Source organism: Hemitrygon akajei, chromosome 9 (genome assembly GCF_048418815.1).
Source record: "Hemitrygon akajei chromosome 9, sHemAka1.3, whole genome shotgun sequence".
In the NCBI taxonomy this organism is placed as follows: Eukaryota; Metazoa; Chordata; class Chondrichthyes; order Myliobatiformes; family Dasyatidae; genus Hemitrygon; species Hemitrygon akajei.
This window is the reverse complement of record NC_133132.1, coordinates 104,725,921-104,753,479: the sequence shown is the minus strand read 5'-3', so window position 1 is coordinate 104,753,479 and position 27,559 is coordinate 104,725,921. Positions and strand designations below refer to the sequence as shown.

Here is a 27,559-nt window from a genome sequence, read left to right as displayed (position 1 = left end):
TGTCTTGATGGAGTATTTTATTCTGCATTCTGTTATTGTTATACCTTGTTCTACATCAATGTGCAGATGTGATCAAATGATCTGTCTGGATGGCATGCAAAACAAAGTTTTACACTGTACCTCAGTATGTGTGTCAATAATAAACCATTTACTTACAGATTTTTACTATTATTGCCTTTGTGTTTGGCACCAACTGTCATGACTGACTAAAACTAAGCCACAGGGAAGCTGCGAAGTTCAAGTTTATTGTTACATGACTTCAGATACTGAATATAAAATCAAATGACACCACATTTCTCCAGACCACAGTGTACCCACAATACATATATGATGCACAGCACATAACACAAAATATAAATTGTGTACAGGTATTATTTCCTGAAGGTTGGTATCACTTTAGTGGATACTGTCCAGTCCTTCATGGGTATCGCCCTCCTCACTATTGAGCACATCTACCTGGAGCGCTGTTACAAGAAAGCAGCGTCGATCATTAGGGACTCTCACCATTCAGGTCATGCTCTCTTCTCACTGCTGCCTTCAGGAAGGAGGTGCAGGAGCTTCAGGTCCAACACCACCAGAATCAGGAACAGTTATTATCCCTCAACCATCAGCCTCCTGAACCAGTGTAGAAAACTTCACTCATCCCAACAGTGATCACACAGCAAATAGATTCTCTTTCAATCCCTCTTCAACTCATGTTCTTGATATCTATCTATCTATCTATCTATCTATCTATCTATCTATCTATCTATCTATCTATCTATCTATCTATCTATTATGTATTTATTAATTATTATTTTGCTTTTTGTATTTGCACAATATGTTGTCTTTTACATATTGGTTGTTTGTCCATCTTTGTTGTGTATGTTTTATCATTGATTCAATTGTGTTTCTTTGTATCCACTTTGAATGTCCACAAGAAAATTAATCTCAGAGTAGTATGTGGTGACGTGTATATACTTTGATAATACATTTACTTTGAACTTTATCCATAATTATGCTGAACATATATTCATAACCCCAGAGTGATCCCTAACACCAATGATTCTGAGATTAAAACATGAGCTAACTTAACTTCCAATGTATTTAAATTTATTGATTATATAGGTTCGTATTAATGAAACAGCCAAGCCTTTGGCCTTCACATTTGTGCCAACTGTTCGAAGGCTTCCTGCTCACATTCAGGTGATGGATACCAGATTCTCGCATCAGCCTGGTAAACTGCAAAGCTCAATGGCCAGTTCCTCCATCTTGAATGAGGTAATGCCATCATTTTCAACACTGCTGTGTTTTTTTTTACACATTAAAGATTTGCTCATTAAATCATTTTTAAGAAGACCTTCAGTTGTCACTAGAAAAAAAAGTTCTGCCCAACACCAGTACGTCTCTTTTAGAGATCTCCTACCAACACAGAAAAAAAATCAGAATCAGAATCAGGTTTACTATGACTGCGGCACCAAGCGGTATGTGTGATGCTATTACAGCTCAGGTTATTGGATTAATTCCGCTTTCCTCTGGAAGAAATCTTGTAGGTTCTTCCTGTGTATGCATGGGCTTCCTCTGGCCACTCTGGTTTCCTCTCAGTCTGAAGATGTACCAGTTAATTGGCTAATTGGTCATTGTAGATTGTCTTGTGATTGGACTTGCGTTAAATAAGTTTGTTGCTTGGCGGTGTGGCTCACTGTGCCGGAAGGGCCTGTTCTGCACTGCATCTCTAAATAATAAAAATAAAAGGTATATGTCCTGAAATTTGCTGATTTGCTGCAGCAGTACAATGCAATGCACTGAAAATATTACTATCAGTTACAATAAGAGATATGTTAAAAAAAAAGTAAGTGTAGTATAAAACGAGAGCAAATATGAAGTTGTGTTCATGCTTTCATGGACCATTCATAAATCTGTTGGCGGAGGGGAAGAAGCTGTTCCTAAAACACTGAGTGTGTGTTTTCAGGCTCCTGTCCCCCCTCTCTGATGGTAGCAATGAGAAGAGGGCATGTCCCGGGCAGTGAGGGCCCTTCACGATGGATGTTGTCTTCTTGAAGTATCAACATTTGAAGATGTCCTCGATGATGGGAAGATTAGTGACCATTATATATTCACATGAGCAAAAATACAAGATAGTGCCTGAGCAGCATCTGTAGAAGGAAATGGACAGTTAATGTTTTGGGTTGAGATCCTTCATTTGAACTGCACCTAAAATGTCACCTGTCCATTTCCCTCCATGGCATCTGAGTTCCCTCAACATCCAGAATCTAGCATCTGTACTCTCTTTTGTCTCCAAATATCCAGTTAATATGAATACAATTCAAAATTCAAACCAAATTTATTATCAATGTACATAAGAGGGGAGACCTCTTTTTCCCTTTTTAGGGAGAGAGAGAGAGAGAGCTTTGTGGTATGTCGAATTACCGGGTGAATGAGTAATCTTTGGGGTACTGCAAGCCTGTGTCTTCATTGACGCTTGCTGCATGTTTGAGTGCTTGGTGGAGGGTGCTGATGCATTTTTTACTGGTGGGGGAGGTGGTCATTGCCTTTCTGCTGCTTATGTGTGGGAGGGGAAGCTGTGGGGTCTTTGGGGTTCTAACATTTAACTGTCATGCATTCTCTGGGGCACTCCTCTGTTTTCGTGGATGTCTGCGAAGGAAAAGAACTTTAGGATGTATATTGTATACATTTCTCTGACATTAGATGGACCTATATATGTCACCATCTGCGACCCTGAGATTCATTTTTTTGGGGCCATACTCAATAAATCCATCATAGAATAATAACCATAATAGAATCAATGAAAGACCATGCCAACTTGGGAATTCAACCAGTGTACAAAAGACAACACATTGTGCAAATGTGAAAAGGAAGAAATAATAGTAATAATTAAATAAACAATAAATATCGAGGGCATGAGGGTATTCCATAGGTTGTGGGAACATTTCATTGATGGGGCAAATGAAATTGAGTGAAGTTATCCCTTTTGGTTCAAGAGCCTGATGGTTAAGGGGTAATAACTGTTCCTGAGTTTGGTGGTATGAGTCCAGAGGCTTCTGTGCCTTCTGGCAACAGTGAGTAGAAAGCATGACCTGGGTGGTCTGGGTCTGTGATGGTGGATGCTACTTTCCTGTGACAACACTTTGTGTGGATGTGCTCAGTGATGGACTGGGCTGTATCCACCATTTTTTGTAGGATTTTCAATTCAAAGATATTGGTGCTTCTATACAAGGCTGTGAAGCAGCCAGTAACTATACTCTCCATCACATATCTATAGAAGTTTGTCAAAGTTTTAGATGTCATGCTGAATCTTTGCAAACACCTAAGGCTTGAAGTCAAGTGACTGCAGTTTCCAAGGTAATTACGTGTTTTAACTTTCTTTCAAAATATTCTTGTTGGTGCTTACAAGAGTTGCTTTTTACTCTTCAAATTTTTTTTTGTAAATTGGTTGTTTGTCCATCCTGTTGCGTACAGTCTTTCACTGATTCTCTGGTATGTTTCTTGGGTTTATTGTATATACCCGCTAGAAAATGAATCTCAGAGTTGTATATGGTAACTTGTATGTACTTTGATGATAAATTGACTTTGAATTTTGACCTTTGAATTAACTTCAACAAGCTGTCAAAATGACCTTTTGCCAGGAAGAGTTCTCAAAACCTGTGGGGTAGCAGTTAGCACAAAGCTATTACAACATGGGGTGTCGGAGATCAGAGTTTGATTCGTTTGTACGCTTTTCCCATGAGTGCATGAGGTTCCTCCGGGTTGTCCCTCAGTCTAAAGGTGTACCAGTTAACAGGTTCATTGGTCATTGTAAATTGTCCTGCGATTAGGCTACTGCTAAATAGGTGGGTTACTGAGTGGTCTGGGTCGGTGCACAAGAAAGGCCTGTTCCTCACTGCATCTCTGAATAAATTTAGGGCACTGGGATAGCATAGTGATTAGCGCATCACCATACAGTGCCAACAATCAATGATTGGGTTTGATTCCTCAGAATCAGAGGGTCAGGTTTAATATAAGCGACATATGTTGTGAAGCAAATTACATATTAAACAAACACACACACACACACACACACACACACACACACACACACACACACACACACACACACACACACACACACACACACACACATTAAATATGTGCAAAAAGGGAGCTAAAAAAAGAAAAAAATAGTGAGATAGTATACATGAATTCATTGTCCATTCAGAAATCTGATGGCGGAGAGGAAGAAGTTGTTGCTGAAATGCAAAGTGTAAAGTGTGTGTCTTATGTTTCCTGTATCGCCTGCTTGATGGAAGCAGTGAGAAGAGGGTACACCCTGGGTGATGGATGCAGCCTTTCTGAGACATTGTCTTGAGAAGATGTTTTGAAGATTTGTAAGGAGTTCTCCCCATGACTGCATGGGTTTCCTCTGGGGGCACCACATTTGAAAGATGTAGGATTAAGGTTAGGGTTAGTGAATTGTGAGCATGCTTTGTTAGCACCAGTAGCATGGTGACATGTGCAGACTGTCTCTAGCACAATCCCCTGACTGTGTTGGTCATCGACACAAATGATCCATTTTACTGTGTTTCGATGTTTTGATGTACATGTAACAAACAAAGCTAATCTCTTTAAAAAAAAGGCTGCAAGCCCTTCACTTCTTGGAAGCCATTCCTGTTTAAAAATGGTCCATTCATGTGATCAGCTGTAAGTGTAGGTGAGTCAGATTCCATTTCCAGACTCTAGCAGCTAAATATAACTTATGTCCACACACTGGAATATCGGCCTAACAATTCCCAGGGCTGGAACACTATCCAACACTCTGATGATCCATCACTGGAACTATCCTGCCCACCATTGGGGACATATTGTAATACACAGAAAGTTGCCGGCGAAGGGCTAGTAACATCATGAAAGACCCACCCACCCTGCTCATGGACTGTTTGTTCCACTCGCATCAGGGAGGAGTTATGTAGCCTCCATTCCAGGACCACTAGACTCAAAAACTGTTACTTTCAAAGCAGTAAGGCTGATCAACACCTTCACCGACTAACTCGCCCCTCCACAGCCCCCAGCACCACTACTTTATCATTTCCCGTCAATCACCTTATGTGCAGCCCAGTGTTACTTTATGGATATACGATCAATCTATGAATATAAGCTATCATGCATTTATACTTATCATGTTTTTAATATTGTTTTCTTTATTTTATTGCAGTCTTTGGCTACATCAGATCTGGAGTAACAATTATTTTGTTCTCCTTTACACTTGTGTACTGGAAATGATGTCTTGACTAATGACACTTTGAATAAAGATATTTAAACTAGGATATTTTCACCTTGTGGCCATCCTCCTACATTTCCAATTCCATCCTGGAGATCATCTGTTAGGAAACAATTTTCAAGACATCTTGTTAATACAACCAGCTGGGAAGTTGTCTGTTTCACCTCTGCCTACAAGTCTGCAGGAGTCTGTAGGCTCAGCCACTTCATCAAGGGGACAACACTCCCCGCCTTTGAGGACATCTTCAAGTGACCATGTCCATCACTAAGCACCCTCAACAACCATGACATGCCCTCTGTTCATTACTACCATCAAAGGGGAGGTGCAGAAGGGCATCATGAGTCCAGTGTGGGTATGTCTGACCATGCATTGACATTTAGCACTGATTGGATAGGAGGCTATTTTCCCCCTCCCTTCCCTCTTCTTCAATTCCCTACTCTGGCCTCTTACCTCATCTCCTTACCTGCCTATCACCACTCCTGGCACCCCTCCTCCTTCTGTTTCTCCTATGGTCCACTCGGCTCCTATCACATTGCTTCTTCTTCAGCCTTTACCTTTTCCATCAACCACCTCACAGCTTCCAACTTCATCCCCCTCCTTCTAGCTTCCCCTCCCTCCATCTTCTTATTCTGGAATCTTCCCCCTTCATTTCCAGTCCCAATGAAGAGCCTTGGCCTAAAACGTTGACTGTTTATTCCTCTCTGTAGTTGCTTCCTGACCTGCCGAGTTCCTCTAGCAATTTTTTGTGTGTTGCTGTGGATTTTCAGCATCTGCAGATTCTCTTGTGTTTATGCTGTCTCGCCTATTGGATTTAATAATGCTACCACTCTCCCTCTCTAAGTATCTTTGCTTTATCTGAGTCATCTTTTCCCCGCAGTTACACAAGAGATGTTGGAAATCTTGAGTGAGATCCCTCTGCATTTTGTCTCCTCTGTTTGCATTTTTGTGCGTAAAAGTTCTATTACCATGATGTTATTTTCCCAGAGAACAGTTTTATTTTATTTTATTTAGAAATAGCTCATCACAGGCCCACCCAGCCAAATGAGCTGCACCGCCCAGCAACCCCCCTGTTTAACATTAGCCTAATCTCAAGACAATTTAGAATGATCAATTAACCTAATAACTGAAGCATCGGAGGAAACCCCACATGGCCATCGGGAGAACGTACGAACTCAATATAGACAGAACTCAAAACTCCGGAACACACTGAGCTGTAACAACGTCACGCTGACCACTACCCCACCATGGTGTCCTAATTGTATAATTAATTGTTGATGGTAACTGACCTTTTGAAAATCTTCCTTGCAGCCCTTGTGTATTACTGAAGAAGAACAGTCTGGAAGTTTTAGAGTGGAAGATGGCATTGTAGAAGGAGCGTCAAACCGAAGCTGGTTGAATAATGAAGGAAACTTTGGGCCTGCTGAAGAGGCTTCACAGATCCAGGGGATTTTCAAGGCCGAGTTTGTCTTACTAACAGACTCAGATGGAAATGACAGTGATTGTTTCTCTCAAGGAGATGGAGTAGATCTCTCAGCCACGGCATTGTCTTTGTCAAGTTTGACTCCGAATCCTTTCACTGATGACAAAGGCAGTTTTGTTCATCCAAATGTTGTTGAAGATAAAACAAAGGTCCCTTTCTTACAAGATGCTGAGCAGAAGCTGGATGGTGCTGTGCAAGAATCACTCTTTCAGGTAGGTGAAATGCTCTCTTATTTGTTCGGTCTGTGCAAATCTTTTCAAGAGAATCTGGTGTTGGGTTGCTTCATTCTAGAATGGGATCCAAACCGGTGAATCAACAGGAAATCTTTCAATGACACAAGAGATTCTGCAGATGCTGGAAATCCAGAGTAACACACACAAAATGATGGAGGAAGTCAGCAGGTCAGGTAGCATCCATAGACGGGAATAAACTGTTAACATTTCAGGCTGAGACCCTTCAGTCCTGAAGAAGGCTCGAGGCTGAAATGTCAAAAATAAGGTGCAAGGCCATAATAAAGTAGACTTATTGTACAAGAGATCCATTCAATAGTCTTATAATAACAGGGTAGAAGCTGTCCTTGAATCTGATTACATGTACTTTCTGGCTCTGGTATCTTCTGCTTGGTGAAGAGGGAAAAAGAGAGAATATCTGAGGTGGATGGGGTCTTTGACTACGCTAGCTGCTTTACCAACGTAGTGAGAAGTGTAGACTTCTCACTCCCATGGAAGGGAGGCAGGTTTCCATGGTGCTGGGCTGTGTTCACAACTCTCTGCCGTTTCTTATGGTCAGTTGACGTGCCAAGCCATGATGACCACTTGCTATGTTGTATCAGTGAAAACTAGTGAGATGAAAATTGCTGAGTGATTTGATTTCTCATGGGGCTTGTATGATTTGTTACGGCACTGGTTGCAAGTTATGTCTAATAAAGTTTTGGAAGTTATTTGATGTCACTGCATGTCCAGCAGCCTTCACGAACTGGTAGGTTCAGAATCAAAATCAGATTTATTATCATATGCTGTGAAATATTGTTTTGTGGCAGAAGCACAGGGCAATTAAAATATAAATTATAATAATAAATATAAAAAATATATAAAGCTCAAATTAAGTAAGTGGTGCAAAAAGAGAGCAAAAGTAGTGAGACTGTGTTCATGGGTTTATCGTCTGATCAGATATCTGATGGCAGAGGGGAAGAAGCTGTTCCTAAAATGTTGAGTGTCTGTCTTTAGGCTCCTGTAGCCCATCTCTGATAGTAACAATGAGAACAGGGTATATCCTGGGTGGTGGGAGCCTTTAATGTTGGATGCCACCTTGAGACATCACCTTTTAAAAAATGTATTCAATGGTGGGGAGGCCATGATTCTTTTGGCTGAGTTTACAATCCTCTGCAGCCTTTTCCGATCCTGTGCAGTGGGTCTCTCCATACCAGATGGTAAGGCAACCAGCTAGAATGCTCTCCACAGTACATTTGTCAAATTTTGCTAGAGTCTTTGGTGACATTCCAAATCTCCTCAGACTCCTGATGAAATATAGCCGCTGTCATGCCTTCTTTGTAATTGCATCAATATGCTGTGGCCAGGATCGATCTTCATTGATGTTGACATCCAGGAACATGAAACTGCTCACTCTTTCCATTGCTTACCCTTAGAAATTCTGCCAACAATTTCAGACTAATTTTTTTATTCATACCTGTAAAAAAGACCTCCAAGCACAAGTAATCTGGCACCCCTGGTGTGCAGTATTTGTCTTTGGAATGCAGTGTTGGAGGAGTTAAACTGGAAATTCTGGATCAATGCACCATTAATCACCTTCAGACAGTGCAGTAATTGAGCTTACTTAGGAAATTCACACGGCATTAATGAGCCCTGTTTTGAACTGTGCCGAGAAATGTAAGTAAGAAGCAGTTAGAGAAATTGGTCGGACCGAACTTGGAATATGGGGAGCAGCTTTGGGCCCCTTATCTGAGAAACGATGTACTGGCATTGGCAAGAATCCAGAGGAGGCTTATGAGAATGACTCCAGGAATGAAAAGGTTAACATGTGAGCAACATTTAATACCTCTGGGCCTGTACTCACTGGAGGTTAGAAGAATGAGGGGCAATCTCATTGAAACCTACCCAATATTGAAAGGCCTAGATAGAGTGGATGTGAAAATGATGTTTCCAATTGTGGAAGAATCTAGAACGAGAGGACAGAGCCTCAGAATAGAAGGACATTCCTTTTAGAACAGTGATGAGGAGGAATACCTTTAGCCAGGGGATGACCTATCTGTGGAATTCATTACCATAGATGGTTGTGGAGGCCAAGACATAGGGTCTATTTAAAGTGGCGTTTGATAGGTTCTTAATTAGTAAGGATGTCAAGGGTTACGGGGAGAAGGCAGGTAAATGGGGTTGAGAAGGATAAAAAAATCGGCCATGATGGAATAGCGAAAGAGACTTAATGGACCGAACGGCCTAATTCTGCTCCTGTCTTATGGTCTTATGAAAAGAAAGCTGGCATTTTGAAAAGAGATAGCTGAGTGGAAATGCATTTGGTTATATAGGTTATATAGGGCTCTGTATTGGGACCACTTCTTTTCGCCATTTGCATGACGGGATTGATGGCTTTGTGGCCAGGTTTGCAGACAATATAATGATAGGTGGAGTGGCTGGTAGAATTGAGGAAGCACGGAGTCTGCAGAAGGACTTGGACAGATTGGGAGAATGGGGAAGGAAGTGACAGATGGAGGGTAGTGTAGGGCATTGCATGGTCATGCACTTTGTAGAAGGAATAAAGGTGTAGATTATTTTCTAATGCAGAGAAAATAAAATAAAAATCAGAGATGCAAAGGAACTTTGGAGTTCTTGTGCGAGAGTCCCTAAAGGATAACTTGCAGTTTGAGTGAGTGATAAGGAAAGCAAGTGCAATGTTAGCATTCATTTCAAGAGGACTAGAATACTAGAGCGAGGATGAGATGCTGTAAGTTTGTAAGGCATGGGTCTGACTGCACTTGGAGTATTATGAACAATTTTGGGCCCCTTATCTAAGCAAAAGATGTGCTGGCATTGCAGAGGGTCCAGAGAAGGTAGGTGGAAATGATCCTGAGAATGACATAAGTGAAATGTTTGTGGCTCTGGGCCTGTACTTGCTGAAGTTTAGAATTGACTGGATCTCATAGAAACCTATTGAATGTTGAAAGGCCTACACAGATGGTTATGGTGAGGATGTTTCCTTTAGTGGGTGAGTCCAGGACCAGTGGCACAGCCTCAGAATAGAGTGATATCCGTTTAGAACAGAGATGCGGAGGAATTTCTTTAGCCAGTTGGTGGTGAATCTGTGGAATTCATCGCCACAGACAGCTGTGGAGACAAGGTTATTGAGCATATTTACAGCGGTGATTGATAGGTTCTTGATTAGTCATGGCATCAAAGGTTATGGGGAAAAGGCAGGAGAATAGTGTTGAGAGGGATAATAAGTCAGCCATGATGGAATGGCAGAGCAGACTCAAATGGTCTAATTCTGCTCCTATATCTTATGGTCTTATATGCATACTTTTTATTATCATTATTACTTCTGTAACTTATTTTCTTTCTTTTTCTCACTCTTTACAGTCTTGTTCTCCTCATAGTGCCAGTATCCATCTACTAACGTCCACAATTCAGAATGGAGATAGCACTCCCACTGACAAGAGACACGCTTGCCTTCCACCTGCATTGAATAAAGCTACACTTCATTTTATTTCCAGTCAAAACACAGAAAAGAAATCTTCTAGTTTGCCCCGGTCCAGTTTCTTGTCCACCACTGAGAACTCCTTTTTATCTTCTAGCTCTTTACCTTCTGCACTTCATACCAAGTCCCTCTCCCATTTCAACCCCTCTGTTACAATCTCTAAAGCGGCTTCACTTCCCTACCCTCTTTCCCAACCATACTTTACAAGCTGCAGTGATTTGCATTCATCTCCGGTCTGGTCATCTTCTTCCCTGCCCTCTTCAAGGTCCACGGTGGATTCCTCAACATGCGTTCAACCTTCACCCTGTTCTTCCAGCCAGAATTTCCTTACTCCCATCTCTCATTTGCCATCCTGTCACTGTTCCAGAATGACTGACTCTTCTTGTCTGCACACAAATTCTGCAAAATCTAGTGAGGTGTCCTCTCCTCCAACACAGTTGTCATTGCTAACTTCAATTTTAAGATCTGGAAAGCTAACTCCAGTATCATCAGAATCCTCAGGGCAATCAACAATAGTTTCCTCCAACACATCTGTCCACACCATTGGCTCTGGATCTTCCATCAAATCTTCAACTTCTCAAACTTCACATGCATCTCCTCCCTGTCAAAGAGCCAGGACATTTTCTCCAAAGCTAGGGGCTTCCTTCCAGGACTCCTCCAGAGAGGCTGAAAATGTTTCTTCGGTCTTGCCAAGGTCCTCTGCCTCTCCGCTGTTCCCAAAGCTGGCAGCGTCTTCCTTTCATTCCTCTTCTACGCCTTTATCTAAAAGGTCTCGAAATAGTTCCAGAGAGAGAGCTCAGACCCCGCCACCTCGCCCTTCTGCAAAGCACAAGGCTGGTCCCTTGAAGGCAGCCAACTCAACTCCCATGCTATCTTCATTGTGTCATGACTCAAAACCCCCTATTTCACCCCACTCTCCCTCCTCTTTCCACAGAGTTCTTTCTCCTGGCCCAGTACCTTCTTTGTCACCCCGACCTCCCATTCGACAGGAACAGGAATGCCCTCTGCCCTCTAGGAGATCTCTCAGGACTCCTCCCACCTCTCGAATCTCAAACTTGAATTACTGCCCTGGAAAGTTTGACCGTCTTTCACTGAGTACAACAAGCTCTTCTGTTTCTGTTTCTACCAGCCCCTTCAATACTCTCCCTACCTTAGAACAGTCTACATCACCTTCTCCACCCTCACCTTCTTCATCTACTTTGGTGAATTTGTTATCTTCCTCCTCTTCTGTTTCGAATAAGCCCACTCCTTCAAATATTAATCCTTCTACAGCTTCACTCACACGAAACCAGACGTCTCCTCATTTGTCTCCGTTGAAGCCTGGCTCCCATTCCACCGCCTTGCATTACTCTTGCTCACCAAAACCCCCTATTCCACAACAGCTTTCTTGCCAGCCTTCTCCTCCTGCTAAATTCAATGACACTGTTAATACTTCAGCTCAATCTGCAGGACATTTCCTTAACCCCAGCACTCACACACCACTGCCTGATCCTGTCAAACCCCCTCCACCATCATCACCCACTCCCAGATCGGGCACGTTTTCTCCAACACAATTTCTGTCCCGTCCCACCGAGACTAAGAAACCAGAACAACAGGTACTTGCATCTCTCTTTCTTTTGCATGTTACAAATAATGAAGAAAACTGAGTGGCCTTTTCTGCCTTGCCTGCATGAAATATTCTATAAATTCGTCTTGTTCTGATTTAATTCAAACTAAATAACTACGTTTCCTTTTTAACTAATTCTTAGAAATGGAAATCTCACTGAATTTTATATTTGACACTTGTGATGTCATGCTTATCAGTGTTAAATTCAGGAATTTAATGATCTGGAATTGTTTGGTGTTCATCTGTTGTAAGGCAGCATTTAAATATTGCTATTATTTCAAGATCCAGTGCTTAATTTATTTATTTAGTAGAAGGCCCTTCTGGCACTTTGAGCCATGCCGCCCCAGCATCTCCCAATAAACCCGATGAACCTAATCATGGAACAATTTACAGTGACTATTTAACCTCCATGGTATGTCTTTCAATTGTGGGAGAAAACTGGACGACCTGGAGAAAACCCACAATTTGACCACTAATAGCACCTGAAACTACTTTTGATTGTGCTTCAAATGTTTTAATTAACCAGCAAGGAACCATTTTACACTGCATTGATTTTTTGAGACATAGGGAAGAGTTTAGCTTTCTGAATGTCACAGGTAGACAGGGTGTTAAGCACATTGGCCTTCATCAGTCAGTGTGGGAGTTAGGACGTTGTGTTGATGTGTAAGACATTGATGAGCCACACCTGGAGTATTGTGTACAATTTGGTCACCTCTTACAGGAAAGATGCTCTTCAGCTAGAAAGAGTGCAGACTTTGACATTGTTTCTATGCCACTCATGATTTTTTACACCTCTATGTGTCTATGCCACTCATGATCAATCTCCTACTGATGCAATCCTCTACATTCCAGGGAATAAACGCATAGTCTACACAACCTCTCCCTATAACTCAGGACTCTAAATACAGGTAACATCCTGGAAAATCTTTTCTACACTCTTCTAGCTGAAGATAATCTTTCCTATAACAGAGTGACCAAAACTGCACACAATACTTCAGGTGTGGCCTCTGATATATTATGCCAAAATAACCTCCTAACTCCCATGCTGAGTGCTCTGACTGATGAAGGCCAGCATGACAAACACCCTGTGACACTGCTCTCAGTGAAACTCAGAAAGCTAAACTCTTCCCTGTGCCTCACAACAATCATTGCAATGTTGTGGTTGTGTATGTCTTTACTCTCTGGGATGTTGGAGATTGCAGGGTGACCTTATAGAGGTACTGTACATAAGATCATGAGTGGCATAGACACAGTGAATTCATGTAGTCTTTTTCCCAGGGAGGGGAGGCTAAAAACAAATGGTTGGAGGTTTAAGGTCAGAGGTGAGAGATTTAAAAAGGAACATCAGGGGCAGCTTCTTCACAGAAAGGGTGGTGTGTACAGCATTTAGAATGAGCTGCCAGAAACAATTGATGAGGTGGGTACATTAGCAACATTTAAAAGCCATCTGTATAAGTATATGGATAGGAGAGGGTCAGATCATTATGGGCCAAATGCGGGCAAATGCAACTAGATTGCTAGGCAACACAGTCAGCATGGGCAAATTGGACCAGTAACTCTGAGTTTTTTTGTGAAAAAAATACTATGCAAAAATGAAGAGATTGGAACATTCCCTTTCAATAATACAGCAGGAAGCAAAATAGCAGGTGGTTTCTGTATTGTACCATAAACACAAGAGGTTCTGCAAATCCTGGAAATCCAGAGAAAATGCTGAAGGAACTCAGCAGGTCAGGCAGCATCTATAAATAGACCGTTGACATATCGGGGTGAGATCCTTCATTAGGACTGGAAAGGAAGGAAGAAGGGTAAGAAGTTGTGGGAGGGGAAGGAGGACAAGCTGGCGGGTGCTAAGTGAAACTGGATGGGGGAAGCTAGGAGGTTGGAAATGCTGCAAGAAGCTGGGAGGTGATTGGTGGAGAAGGTAAAGGGCTGAAGAAGAAGGAATCTGCCAGGAGAGGAGAGAGGGCCATGGGAGAAAAGGAAGGAGGAGGGACACTTGTGGGAGGTGATCGGTGGGTGACGAGCAGAGAAAGGGTAAAAGGGGAATCATAATGAGGAATGGGAAAAGAGAGCAGGGGGAGGGGGAAACTTAGAGAAATAAATAATCACACCATCAGGTATCTTCTGGCAGTGGAGAGAGCACAGGAAACAAGATGATGTGATTCCTAGGGAGATAATATCAAAAATGAAATGGTAAAGTTTAGGTTTTAATCCAAAGAAGACTTGTAAATAACTGAAACAATTTCATTGAAGAAAGTTTTGTGTTTTCTATGACAGAGCTTTTGCTGACAGTGAGTGGAAGAACGTTGGAGTAATTTGTAGGAGACATTTAGTTGTTTGGGAAACTAGGTCTATTCACAGAGCTGAGAGAGCAAAAACTTTAGGATCTTTACCCATGTTAAACAGGGTGATTTCTCCTGAAAGAAAATCCTACATTGGGGATGGTCGCAAATTAAGTATGAACATAAAATTTGTCTCAGTCATTTCAACATTGTTTATCGTTAATCTTCAGTATATACTTACTAATGTTCCTCACCCCTACTGGGCACAGGCCATCAGCAGCAACTCAATGGAGACCTCTATCCTAGCAAGTGGTCCCCAGGTGCAACCAGTCTTCGAAGATCCTTCCTCTCTCAGGGATGAGGTCTTTGGAGAGTCTGTTGGCATTTCATGTCCAACCCTCCTCCTTTTGCAGACGGGGTATAGATGATCTATGTTGGACTTGTCACCCTTCAGTACATGAGTGAGATTCCTATATTAAGGTTTTTCTTGGAAATTTCAATGAAAGGTCCCTTGCTTCATTTCATATGACATTTAAAAAGGTTCATCATTGATGGTAATGGTAAAATAAATCTGTAGTGCAGACTCTTGATTCACTGCCATCCATTCCAAGCCATGAATGAAACCAGAAATTACTGTGCAAACACGAGGAAATCTGCAGATGCTGGAAATTCAAATAACAACACACACAAAATGCTGGTGGAACACAGCAGGCCAGGCAGCATCTATAGGGAGAAGCGCTGATGACGTTTTGGGCCGAGACCCTTCGTTAGGACTAACCGAAAGGAAAGATAGTAAGAGATCTGAAAGTAGTGGGGGGAGGGGGAAATGCGAAATGATAGGAGAAGACCGGAGGGGGTGGGATGAAGCTAAGAGCTGGAAAGGTGATTGGTGAAAGTGATACAGAGTTGGAGAAGGGAAAGGATCATGGGACGGGAGGCCTCGGGAGAAAGAATTATGTTCGTGACACTTCTCATGCTTTGAATTTTTTCAATGATTTTAAGTTCCCTGGCCCCCACCGTCTTATTTTCACCATGGACGTCCAGTCCCTATATACCTCCATCACCCACCGAGATGGTCTCGAAGCTCTTCGCTTTTTTTTGGATTCCAGACCTAACCAATTCCCCTCTACCACCACTCTCCTCCGTCTAGCGGAATTAGTTCTTACTCTCAATAATTTCTCCTTTGGCTCCTCCCACTTCCTCCAAACCAAGGGTGTAGCCATGGGCACCCGTATGGGTCCCAGTTATGCCTGCCTTTTTGTTGGCTTTGTGGAACAATCCATGTTCCAAGTCTATACGGGTATCCATCCCCCTCTTTTCCTTCGCTACATTGACGACTGCATTGGCGCTGCCTCCTGCATGCATGCTGAGCTCGTCGACTTCATTAACTTTGTCTCCAACTTTCACCCTGCCCTCAAATTTACCTGGTCCATTTCCAACACCTCCCTCCCCTTTCTTGATCTTTCTGTCTCCATCTCTGGAGATAGCCTATCTGTCTATACTATAGATATCTACTATAAGCCTGCAGACTCTCACAGCTACCTGGACTGTTCCTCTTCCCACCCTGTCTCTTGCAAAAATGCTATCCCCTTCTCACAACTCCTCTGTCTCTGCCGCATCTGCTCTCAGGATGAGGCTTTTCATTCCAGGACGAAGGAGATGTCTTCCTTTTTTAAACAAAGGGGCTTCCCTTCGTCCACCATCAACTCTGCTCTCAAACGCATCTCTCCCATTTCCCGCACATCTGCCCTCACCCCATCCACCCGCCACCCCACTCGGGATAGGGTTCCCCTTGTCCTTACCTACCACCCCACCAGCCTCCAGGTCCAACGTATAATTCTCCGTAACTTCTGCCACCTCCAACGGGATTCCACTACCAAGCACGTCTTTCCCTCCCCCCCCTTTCTGCTTTTCGCAGGGATTTTTCCCTACATGACTCTGTTGTCCACTCGTTCCCCCCCATCCCTTCCCACCGATCACCCTCCTGGCACTTATCCTTGTAAGCGGAACAAGTGCTACACCTGCCCTTACACTTCCTCCCTCACCACCATTCAGGGCCCCAGACAGTCCTTCCAGGTGAGGCGACACTTCACCTGTGAGTCGGCTGGTGTGGTATACTGCGTCCGGTGCTCTTGGTGTGGCCTTTTATATATTGGTGAGACCCGACGCAGACTGGGAGACCGTTTCGCTGAACACCTACGCTTGGTCTGCCAGAAAAAGCAGGATCTCCCAGTGGCCACACATTTTAATTCCACGTCCCATTCCCATTCTGATATGTCTATCCATGGCCTCCTCTACTGTCAAAATGAATCCAAACTCAGGCTGGAGGAACAACACCTTATATACCGGCTGGGTAGCCTCCAACCTGATGGCATGAACATTGACTTCTCTAACTTCCGTTAATGCCCCTCCTCATCTTCTTACCCCATCCCTGACATATTTAGCTGTTTGCCTGTTCTCCATCTCTCTCTGGTGCTCCCCCCCACCTTTCTTTCTCTCGAGGCCTCCTTTCCCATGATCCTTTCCCTTCTTCAGCTCTGTATCACTTTCGCCAATCACCTTTCCAGCTCTTAGCTTCATCCCACCCCCTTCGGTCTTCCCCTATCATTTCGCATTTCCCCCTCCCCCCACTACTTTCAAATCTCTTACTATCTTTCCTTTCGGTTAGTCCTGACGAAGGGTCTCGGCCCGAAACGTCAACAGTGCTTCTCCTATAGATGCTGCCTGGCCTGCTGTGTTCCACCAGCATTTTGTGTGTGTTGTTGTTCCAGGGATTACTGTTAATGAATTTGAGGCCTACAACATTTTTGACCTTTGTCATAGAGTCATAGATAGTACAGCACAGTAACAGGCCCATTAGCCCATTTAGTCCATGCTGAAATGTTATTTTGTCTAATACCATTGACCTGCAACTGGACCATAGCTGCCCCCACCCTTTCCATTCATGTAGTTATCAAACTTCTCTTAAATGTTGAAACTGTACCTATATTACATCCACTACTTCCACTGGCAGCTTGTTCCACACTCTCACCACCTTCTGAGTGAAGAAGATCCCTCTCAGGTTCCACTTACACCCTTAATCCATGACCTTTAGTTCCAGTTTTACCCAACCCCACTGGAAAAAGCCTGCTTGCATTAACCCTCTCAGTACTCCGCACTTCATTCAAATCTAGTGCTATAACCTATGATCGTCTCTGTTCTGCAGTAATTCCTATTTTGCTGTTTTCCTTTTCTGTATCTCTTACTTTCCCTGCCCACTTCATCTTTTCATCCTTTTCTTCCTGGCTTCTACAGTACAAGATCAAGTCAAGTTACAAGGTTTTTGCAGCAATACCCACCAACACACTACTACTGGATCAGAAGGTCAGTGCCAGCCACAAAAATCGCTCTTTTGTAGTACAAGCTATATATATATCTATGACTCTATAAGCACAGGTAGTAAATCAAATTGATGACGGCTGATGATAACAAAGGGGGGACCTTTCAGACATACAGTAAATGACTAAGCCAGTATCAAAGTGAACAATACTGTTAGCGAATGAATAATTGTGCTAAGTTAAATATCCTCTCAATTTTATCTGTTCAGTTGGATTCATCTGAGTCACCAATTCTTCTGGTAGCACTTTATTCTTCAATAGAAAGTGATGGAAATGTATTACTCAGTTGCTTTTAGTTTTGTCGCAGCTTGAATCATGTAGCTGAAGTCTTAAGAGAGAGTGTGCATTTTGGTCATTTTCACCTTTTTATTCTTTTTATTTGTTTAGAGATGCAGCATGTAACAGGCCCTCTGGCCCAATGAGCTGCACCACCCAGCAACATACCTATTCAACCCTAACCAAGGGACAATTTACAATGATCAGTTAACCTATTAACTGGTAGTTTGGACCCGGAGGAAACTCACACATTTATGGGGAGAACGTACAAACTCCATTACAAATGGCGCTGGAATTGAATGCTGAACACCAGAATGCCCCAAGCTGTAATAGAATCGTGCAACCCACTACAATACTGTGGCACTCCCCTTCCCCACTGGTTCCTACTCCAGATCGTTCCTCTTGCATCAGGTCCTAATCCTTACATAGAACATTACCTTACCTCTGACATCAGGTCCTAATCCTTACATAGAACATTACCTTACCTCTGACATCAGGTCCTAATCCTTACATAGAAAAAAACCTTACCTCTGACATCCACCCCCCCCCCCCTATACTTGCCTCCAATCACTTTTAAAATTATGCTCCCTTGGTATTTGCCATTTCTACCCTGAGAAAAATGTGCTGACTGTCCACTTGATCTATGCCTCTTCTCACCTCTTACACCCATCATGTCTCCTCCTCCTCCTTCAGTCCATAGAGAAAGGCATCAGGTCCATATCCACCTGTGCTTTGTCTATTTAACTGTCTGTCTAAATGTCTCAAACTTATTAATTGTATCTAATTCCACCACATCCCAGATATCAACCCCTCCCTGTGTAAAATGCTCATCTGCCAGATTTCCTTTAAAACTCCTTCCTCTCAGCGTAAACATATGCCTTCTTAGTTTTGAGATCCCTAGCAAAGATTGTGATTGCCTACCCTGTCTATGCTTCTCATAATTAAAGATTTGGTTTACCTGTCACATGTACATCAAAACATATAGCAAAATGCATCGTTTGCCTCAGTGACCAGTGCAGTTCGAGGATGTGCTGGGGGCAGCCCACAATTGTCAGAATGCTTCTGGTGCCTGGATAACATGGCCACAATATTCTAACCCTAAGCTGTATGTGTGGGAGGAAACTGAAGCTCCCAGTGGAAACACACACATAGTCACAGGGAGAGCTTACAAACTCCTTACAGATCTCAGCAGGAACTGAACCCTAATTGCTGGCATTGTACAGCATTATGCTAGCTGCCCATTATGCCACAGTGCTATCTTTATATTCTTTAACAGGCCACCCCTCAGCCTTTTATGCTTCAGAGAAAACAAGCATAGCTTATCTGATCACTCCCCATGTCTAAAGTCCTCCACTCCAGGTAGCATTATAGTGGTCCTCCTCAGCACGCCCTCTGATGTTACACAAGTCTGTCCCTGGATAATGTATGTGTACAGGCATCCTTAAGGCAGTTTTTTTCATCAGTCAGAAAATGCACAAAATCACTTGATAGAGTAACTACACTTTTCCTATGTGCTTTTCCATAGTGCTGTTACAAATGGAATCAAGAACACACAAAATCGACAAGAAAGGAGGAAGGGAGAGAAGGAGGAGAGAGAGAGTGAGAGAGAATGAGAGAGAGAGACAGACAGAGAGAGGAGAGTTTATTAGTATTACAGAAGCTCATTCAAATATACAGTTGTCTTAAATTGAGCGTTACCAGTTTATTCCATTGTTGGTTGCCATTGTTTACATTTGTTGCCGGCAGTTTCCAGGGAGAAATATTCTTGAGTTGAACATAGAGGGATGCATACTTAATTAAGTCAACACGTATTGAGATGTCTTTTGCCATTCATTTTGTGCTATTGTTTGACCTTTTCAATATACTTCATTTTCTGAAAGTTCAAAATAAATTTATTATTAAAATATATATATGCCACCATATACAACCCTACCATACATTTTCTTGTGAACATATTCAATAAATCCAGCAATCATAATAAAATCAATGAAAGACTGCATCAATAGGACGGACAACCAATGAACAAAAGATAAGAAGATCGGCAAATACAAAAAGAGAGAAAGGAAAGCAGAAGTAATAATAATAATAATAATAATAATAATAATAAATAAACAATAAATATTGAGAACATGAGTTGAAGAGTCCTTGAAAGTGAGCCCATAGGTTGTGGAAGAGTTCAGTGATTAGACAAGTGAAGTTATCCCTTCTGGTTCAGGAGCCTGATGGCTGAGGGGTAACGAATGTTCCTGAATCTGGTGGTGTGAGTCCTGAGACTTTAGTACCTTCTTCCTGATGGTAGCAGCAAGAAGAGAGCATGACCTGGGTGGTGGGGGTGACCTGATGATGGATGCTGCTTTCCTGCAACAATGCTCTGTGTAGAAATGCTCAGTGATGGGGAGGGCTTTACCTGTGATAGACTAGGCTTTATTCACTACCTTTTACAGGATTTTCCATTCAAAGGCATTGAGGTTTGCATACCAGGCTGTGATGCATCCAGTCGATGTACTCTCCACCACATATCTATAGAAGTTAGTCTATTGAAGTTAGAAGCTGAGTCTTTACAAATCCCTAAAGAAGTAGAGGTGCTGATGTACTTTCTTCGTAAATACATTTACATGCTGGGCCCAGGACATGCATAATTGAATTGAATTGACTTTATTTCTTACATCCTTCACATACATGAGGAGCAAAAATCTTTATGTTACATCTCTGTCTAAATGTGCAATGAGCAATCATAGTAATTTATAATAAATTATAATAAATAGAACAGTCAATGTAACATAGAAATACACTCAAGTCAATGTGAGTTAATCAGTCTAATGGCCTGGTGGAAGAAGCGGCACTGGAGTCTGTTGGTCCTGGTTTTTATGCTGCGGTACTGTTTCCCGGACAGCAGCAGCTGGAATAGCAACATGTACAACACACTGGAGGAACTCAGTGGGTCGGGCAGTATCTTTGGAAACGAACAGTCAATGTTTCGGGCTGAAGAGAGAGGGGGCAGGGGCCCTGCTGCCCGACCTGTTGAGTTCCTCCAGCGTGTTGTACGTGTTGCTTTGACCCCAGCATCTGCAGTGTACTTTGTGTTTAGCAGTTGGAATAGATTGTAGTTGGGGTGACTCGGGTCCCCAATGATCCTACGGGCCTTTCTTTCACACATGTCTTTGTAAATGTCCTGAATTATGGAAGTTCACAACTACAGATGCGCTGGGCTGTCCACACCACTCTCTACAGAATCCTGCGATTAATTGAGATGCAGCTGGTCAGGATGCTGTCAATTGTGCCCCTGTAGAAAGTTCTTAGGATTTGGGGGTCCATACCAAACTTTCTCAACCATTTGAGGTGAAAGAGGTGCTATTGTGTCTTTTACTCTACACAGCTAGTGTGTACAGACCACGTGAGTTCCTCGATGATGTGGATGCCGAGGAACTTAAACCTGTTTACCCTCTCAACCCCAGATCCATTGATGTCAATAGGGGTTAGCCCATCTCCATTCCTCCTGTAGTCCACAACCAGCTCTATCGTTTTTGCAACATTGAGGGAGAAGTTCTTTTCTTGACACCACTGTGTCAGGGAGATGACTTCTTCCCTGTAGGCCACATCGTTATTGTTTAAGATAAGGCCAAACAATGTAGTATTGTTGACAAATTTAATTAGCAGATTAGAGCTGTGGGTGGTGACACAGTCATGGGTATACAGGGAGTAAAGGAGGGGACTTAGTACACAGCCCTGAGGGAAGTCAGAGGAGTGGAGGTGAGGGAAGTCAGAGGAGTGGAGGTGAGGGAGCCCACTTTTACCACCTGCCAGTGATCTGACAGTAAGTCCAGGATCGAGCTACACAAGCCAGGGTGAAGGCTGAGGTCTCTGAGCTTCCTGTTGAGCCTGGATGGAACTATGGTGTTGAATGCTGAACTGTAGTCCAAGAACAGCATTCTCACATAAGCATCCTTCTTCTCCAGATGTGTAAGGACGGTGTGTAGAGCAGTGGCTATTGTGTCATCTGTCGATCGGTTGTGTCGGTAGGTGAATTTCAGGGGGTCCAGTTTGAGTGATAGCAAGCTGCAGATGTAATCCTTGACTAGCCTCTCAAAGCATTTGCTTATTATTGAGGTGAGTGTGACAGGACCCTAGTCTTCCAGGCATGTTGCCTTGATCTTTTTTGGTACAGGGACAATGGTGGATAATTTGAAGCAGGAGGGCACTCTACACTGGGAGAGGGAGAGATTAACCTGCCACTTGTGCTGCGCACATCTTGAGTACTCACCCTGGGATGGGATCCTGTCTTGCAGTCTTGCGACTGTCCTCTCATTGGAAACATCTGCATACCTCGGCCTCAGAGATGACCAGGTTGCAGGTTGTAGCGGAGGTTTTCCTCGGAGGCTCAGAGTTAGCGACATCGAACCGAGCGTAAAAGTGATTGAGCTCATCTGGGAGAGAGGCCGCAATGTTAGCAACACCACTATGTTTGGCTTTGAAGTCTGTGATGGTATGCAACCCTTGCCACAAGTCACGTGTGCTATTCATTGTGAATCTTGACTCAATCTTGTCCCTGTATTGTTGTTTCGCTGCCTTGACAGCTTTGCGCAGATTGTGGCTGCTTTTCTTGAACTCCTGCTGATTGCTGGCGATGTAAGCTTTATGTCACGCGGTAAGTGCTGCTGGCACGGAACTATTGATCCAGCGTTTCTGGTTCGGAAAGACCCTGACCAACTTCTGGTGGCAACATCGTCAATGCACTTCTGGACGAAGCACATGACTCCGTCCGTGAACTCAGTGACGTCCTCATCATGGAAGACATTCCACTTGACGTCATTGAAGCAGTCCTGCAGCATGGAGACCCATTGGCCAGACCAACAGTTGATGGTTTTAACTATGGCTGTCTCTTGGTTCAGCCTCTGCCTGTACGTCAGCAAAAGCAGGATCAAAGAGTGATCTGATTTTCCAAAAGCGGAGTGAAGGAGAGTTTTGTAAGTGTTGTGGTAGGGAGTGTAATGATATGAAATAATAACACTGTTATTAAAGTTTAAAGTTGATGACCCTCTCCTCCTCTGATCCCCTGATGAGAAGTGGCTCATGGACCTCTGGTTTCCTGCATTTGTCAATATTGCTTTCATATTTGCTATGAAGTGGAATACAGAACATGGAACATAGAACATGGAACATAGTATAGCACTGGAACAAGCCCTTTGGCCCACAATGTAATGCAGAACCAATTGAATTAATCAAATAGCTAACTAAGCCAATCTCTCTGCCTAAGCAATGTCCATATCCTCCCATTTCCTTCATATTCATGTGTCTATCTAAATGTCTCTTAAAATTCCCCAATGTATCTGCCTCTATTATGACCCAGGCACCCTCCACACTCTGTTTAAAAAAAACTTGCCCTCATATCCCTTTAACTATATCCCCTCTCACCTTAAAAACATACCCTATGGTATTAAACATTTCAACCTCGGGGAAAAAAATAATGTCAACTCTATCTATACCTCTCATAATGTTATAAAGCTCTATCTTATCTCCCCTCAGCCTTTGCCGCTGCAGAGAAAACAACCCAAGTTTGTCCAAACTCTCATTATAGTACACATCACCCAGGCTGCATCCTTCACCCTCTCCAAAGACTCCACATCTTTCCCGTAATGGGGTGACTAGAAATGTTTGCAAAACTCCAGATGGATCTAGCTAGAGTATTATAAAGCTGCAATATAACTTCCTGACTGTTGAACTCAGTGCCTCGGCTAGTAAAGGCAATAAGCCTTCTTAACCATCCTATCAACCTGTATAGCTGCGTTCATGGAGCTACAAACTTGGACCCCAAAGTCCCTGTCCTCAGCAACACTTTTAAAGCCATTAATGGTGTACTGTCTCTTTACATTTGACCTACTAGGTACACCACTTCACATTTATTTGTCTGAGCTAAACTCCATCTGGCATTCTCCACCCTTATCTGCAACTGATATATATCCCACTGAATTATTTGCCAGTCTTCTACACTATCCACAACTCCACCAATCTCTGGCAACAAACCCAAAATGATGGAGAAACTCAGCAGGTCAGGCAACATCCACAGAAATGAACAAGCAGTTGGAGTTTTGGGCTGAAACCCTTCTGTATCATCTGCAAAGTCACTAACCCACCCATCTACATTCTTATCCAGATCATTTATACATCTTGAACAGCAGAGGACCCAGTATAGATCCCTGTGGAACACCACTAATCGTAGACCTTCAACTACTGGTCCTTTCGATCACCACCCTGTGTCTACTATACTGTGCCCATAAAATGTATTCGCCCCCCCCGAAAGGTTTCATGTTTTACTGTTTTATAACACTAATTCACAGTGGACTTAGTTTGACTTTTTTCAGCAGAAAAAGACTCTCTTGTGTCAAAGTGAAAACAAATCTCTACAAGGTGATCTAAATTAATTATAAATATAAAACACAAAATAATTAAGATAATTCGGAACTGTTTTGCTCACTGTGATTTCAAGCATTCAGGCTTGGTGATGCCAGAAATGGCCAGGTATGAAAATGAAACTATTTCAGCAAGTTAGGAACTATGAAGGATTTGAAGGTATTGATAATCATCTTGAATGTTGCAATGAAAATGAAGATTTGGAGGATGCAATCATTGACAGCATTGTATAAAGGCAGCTCATTATCTGCCCCAGGTAATTCTAGATTCCCTAATGTTGGGAAAAAGAATAAGTCTGTTCAGAACTAGTACTGTAGTAGTATTGATTGTTTCTATATTGTTCTGTATTTCATTTAAATACACAATTTGTTACTCATTTAAATGATAGTTTATCTTTTTTATACCTTTTTAACTATTTCCATGAAACATGGGCTAATTGGGGCAGCTGCATTAACTGGTCTGGATGTGTCCCAGTTAATTGGAATCCACTGTATTTGGAAAGTACATGATGCAGTTCGTTGTGATAGATAGTTATTTAGTAGGCTCAATTGCATTGAGCTTGTGAAGCAAGCACATAAGGTCGATGTATCATAAGAGATCTTTTAAAAGGTTTATTGCCACTAAATGGCTTCTTCCAAAACAACAGCAAATCTGCTGTGGGAAAGCATCTTTTATTCACACATGTTAACAACGTTATAGAGTGAAACAGCACAGAAACCAACCCTTTTTTCCCCAACCAATTCATACCAACCGAGATGCTGCATATAAACACAAGAGGATCTGCAGATGCTAAAAATCCAGAATCTCACACTCAAAATGCTGGAGGAACTCAGCAGGTCAGGCAGCATCTATGGAGAGGAATAAACTGTCAAGATTACAGGTCAAGACTCTTCATCGGGTGCCTATCTAAGCTGGTCCCATTTGTCGGTTTGGCCCATAAACTAGGCATTCCTATTCATGCATCATTCCACTAACTTTTAAAAGTTGTTAATGTACCTCTCTTAACCATTTCCTTTACCAGCTCATTCCATGTACATACCACACTTTGTGTAAAAACATTGCCCCTCAAGTTCCTATTCCTATTACTTGCGACAGTATGGCACTGTAGGGGTTAGTACAACATTATTACAGCTGGGGCATTCTGGATTTCAGAATTCAATTCTGCACCATCTGTAGGGTGTTTGTATGTTCTCCCTGTGACTACGTGCTCTGGTTTCCTCCTAAAGTCCAAAGGCATACTGGTTAGAAGGCTAATTGGTCATTGTAAATTGTCCTGTGATTAGGTTAGTGTTAAATAGGTGTGTTACTGGGTGGTGTGGCTCATTGGGCTGGAAGGGTCTATACTACACCGTTTATAAATAAAATAAAATGAAAATAAACCTCTCCCCTCTCATCTTAAACTTATGTCCTCTAGATTCCCTAATGCTGGGAAAAAGAATAAGTCTGTTCACTCTATCTATGCCCCAAACCTTTGAACTGATGCTATTTAGTGCATGAATTGTCCACTATAGTAAAGAGCATGCAGCTAAAAGCTTTTCACTGTATTTCAGAATGTGTGACAATAACAACCCAACACCAATACCAGTGAAGATTTTTTTGAGATAGATACACAAGAGACTGCAGGTGCTGGAATCTCAAGCTATGTATAAAACATTGGAAGAACTCAGTGGGTCAGGCGGCATCTGCGGAGGGAAATAGAGAGATTGTAAATTGTGCCCATTGTGTGGGTGAGAGGGTGAGAGCATAGAAGCAGAATTAGGCTATTCGGCCCCTTGAGTCTGTTCCAAATTTGATCAATATCCCTTTCAAACTCATTCTCCTGCCTTTTCACCATAACCTTTGACGCCCTTACTAATCATGAACCTATCAGCCTGCACTTTAAATATACCCAGTGACTTGGCCTGTGGCAATGAATTCTCCAGAGTCACCACTCTCTGGCTCAAGAAACAACTGAAATGCAGCATTATCTTTATCAGCATAGATCTTCATGTTCACGGTTGTTTTGAGTGTTATTGATGAAGATGCCACTTTTCCTTTCAATGCTGGGACTCACTGGGAGTGCTTTATCGTATCATCAGCCCAATACAAAACAAGAATCTAGACAATCTCTTCATAATTGTAGGAAACTTCAATCAGGTTATTTATTGTGATTCTTTTATTGAGTTCTTTATGCTTATTGTGTTTTTCATGCTCTATCAGATCTGGAGTAGCAATAATTTTGTTCTCATTTATACTGAAGAATAACAATCCTGAATCTTTATAGGCCATCGATGAAGCAGTCAATGACTTGGGAGAAACTACAACACAAAGCACATCAAAGGAAATGCATTCGCAAGTAGGATTTATAGACTGTTAATCACCATTAATTGCTTTATTTTTATTGCTTTTACAGTCACTGTGTATAACATTGATTATCTTTGCACAGTTCCTTTATGAGCCTGGAAGTCTCAGGCAGCAGTCTGAGGAACTGTACGCCACTATTGAGCAAGTACTGGAGGATCCATTGCCATCGGTAAGATAATAAATTGAGCAAACATCTACTTTGTTTTCTCCTGTCCTCTCCTCATCAAATCTGCATGATTGTTCAACCATATCTTTCCATTTCACTCTATTCCAGCACTGCACAGGTTCCAGTCTCAGATCCCCGCCGAGACCACTGGATTCTGAAGCCCACAAAGTACGTGAGTGATATTGCATGATATACAGAACTGAGGTAAAACTGCTGAGCTGTTGCTTTGTACTGAAACATTATTTACAGAAAATTACAATTGGAATCAGAATCTGGTTTAATATCACTGGCATACGTATGTCATAAGATTTGCTGTTTTGCAGAGGTAGTACAGTGCAATCATAAAATCACTATATTTGCAATTGGAAGTATATATTATGTCATATATTATTTATTCATATATTTTATATATATATATTAGTAATTCAAAAAGACAGCAAAAAATAGTGAGATAGTGTTCATGGGTTGGTTCAAAGTTCATTCAGAAATCTGATGTTGGGAGAGGAAGAAGCTATTCCTAACATGTTGAGTTTTCAGCCAACAAATCTGGCTCCTGGACAGTTTTCACTCATTAACCTGGCTCTGTGGCTGTAGATCTACTTTTGTGAACTCTGCAGTTCATGTTCTCTGTGTTATTTATTTACTTTTTACAATTGTTT

The 27,559-nt window shown here is 42.3% G+C and overlaps 1 protein-coding gene across 12 annotated transcripts in view; it reads left to right on the top strand.

The window, feature by feature from the left end:
- The window catches only part of mlip (muscular LMNA-interacting protein), a 97,637-nt gene that overhangs the window by 31,590 nt on the left and 38,488 nt on the right, over positions 1–27,559 (top strand). For 8 of the 12 annotated variants that reach the window (XM_073056709.1, XM_073056708.1, XM_073056718.1 and 5 more), the window contains 7 exons: positions 1,108–1,260; positions 6,563–6,946; positions 10,325–12,037; positions 17,625–17,693; positions 26,655–26,726; positions 26,817–26,903; positions 27,009–27,068. In XM_073056709.1, coding sequence (XP_072912810.1) covers positions 1,108–1,260; positions 6,563–6,946; positions 10,325–12,037; positions 17,625–17,693; positions 26,655–26,726; positions 26,817–26,903; positions 27,009–27,068 — 2,538 coding nt within the window. Of the gene's footprint in view, positions 1–1,107; positions 1,261–5,481; positions 5,607–6,562; positions 6,947–10,324; positions 12,038–17,624; positions 17,694–26,654; positions 26,727–26,816; positions 26,904–27,008; positions 27,069–27,559 lie in introns of those variants that run through there. The other 4 variants (XM_073056710.1, XM_073056719.1, XM_073056717.1 and 1 more) reach the window with 3 other exon arrangements.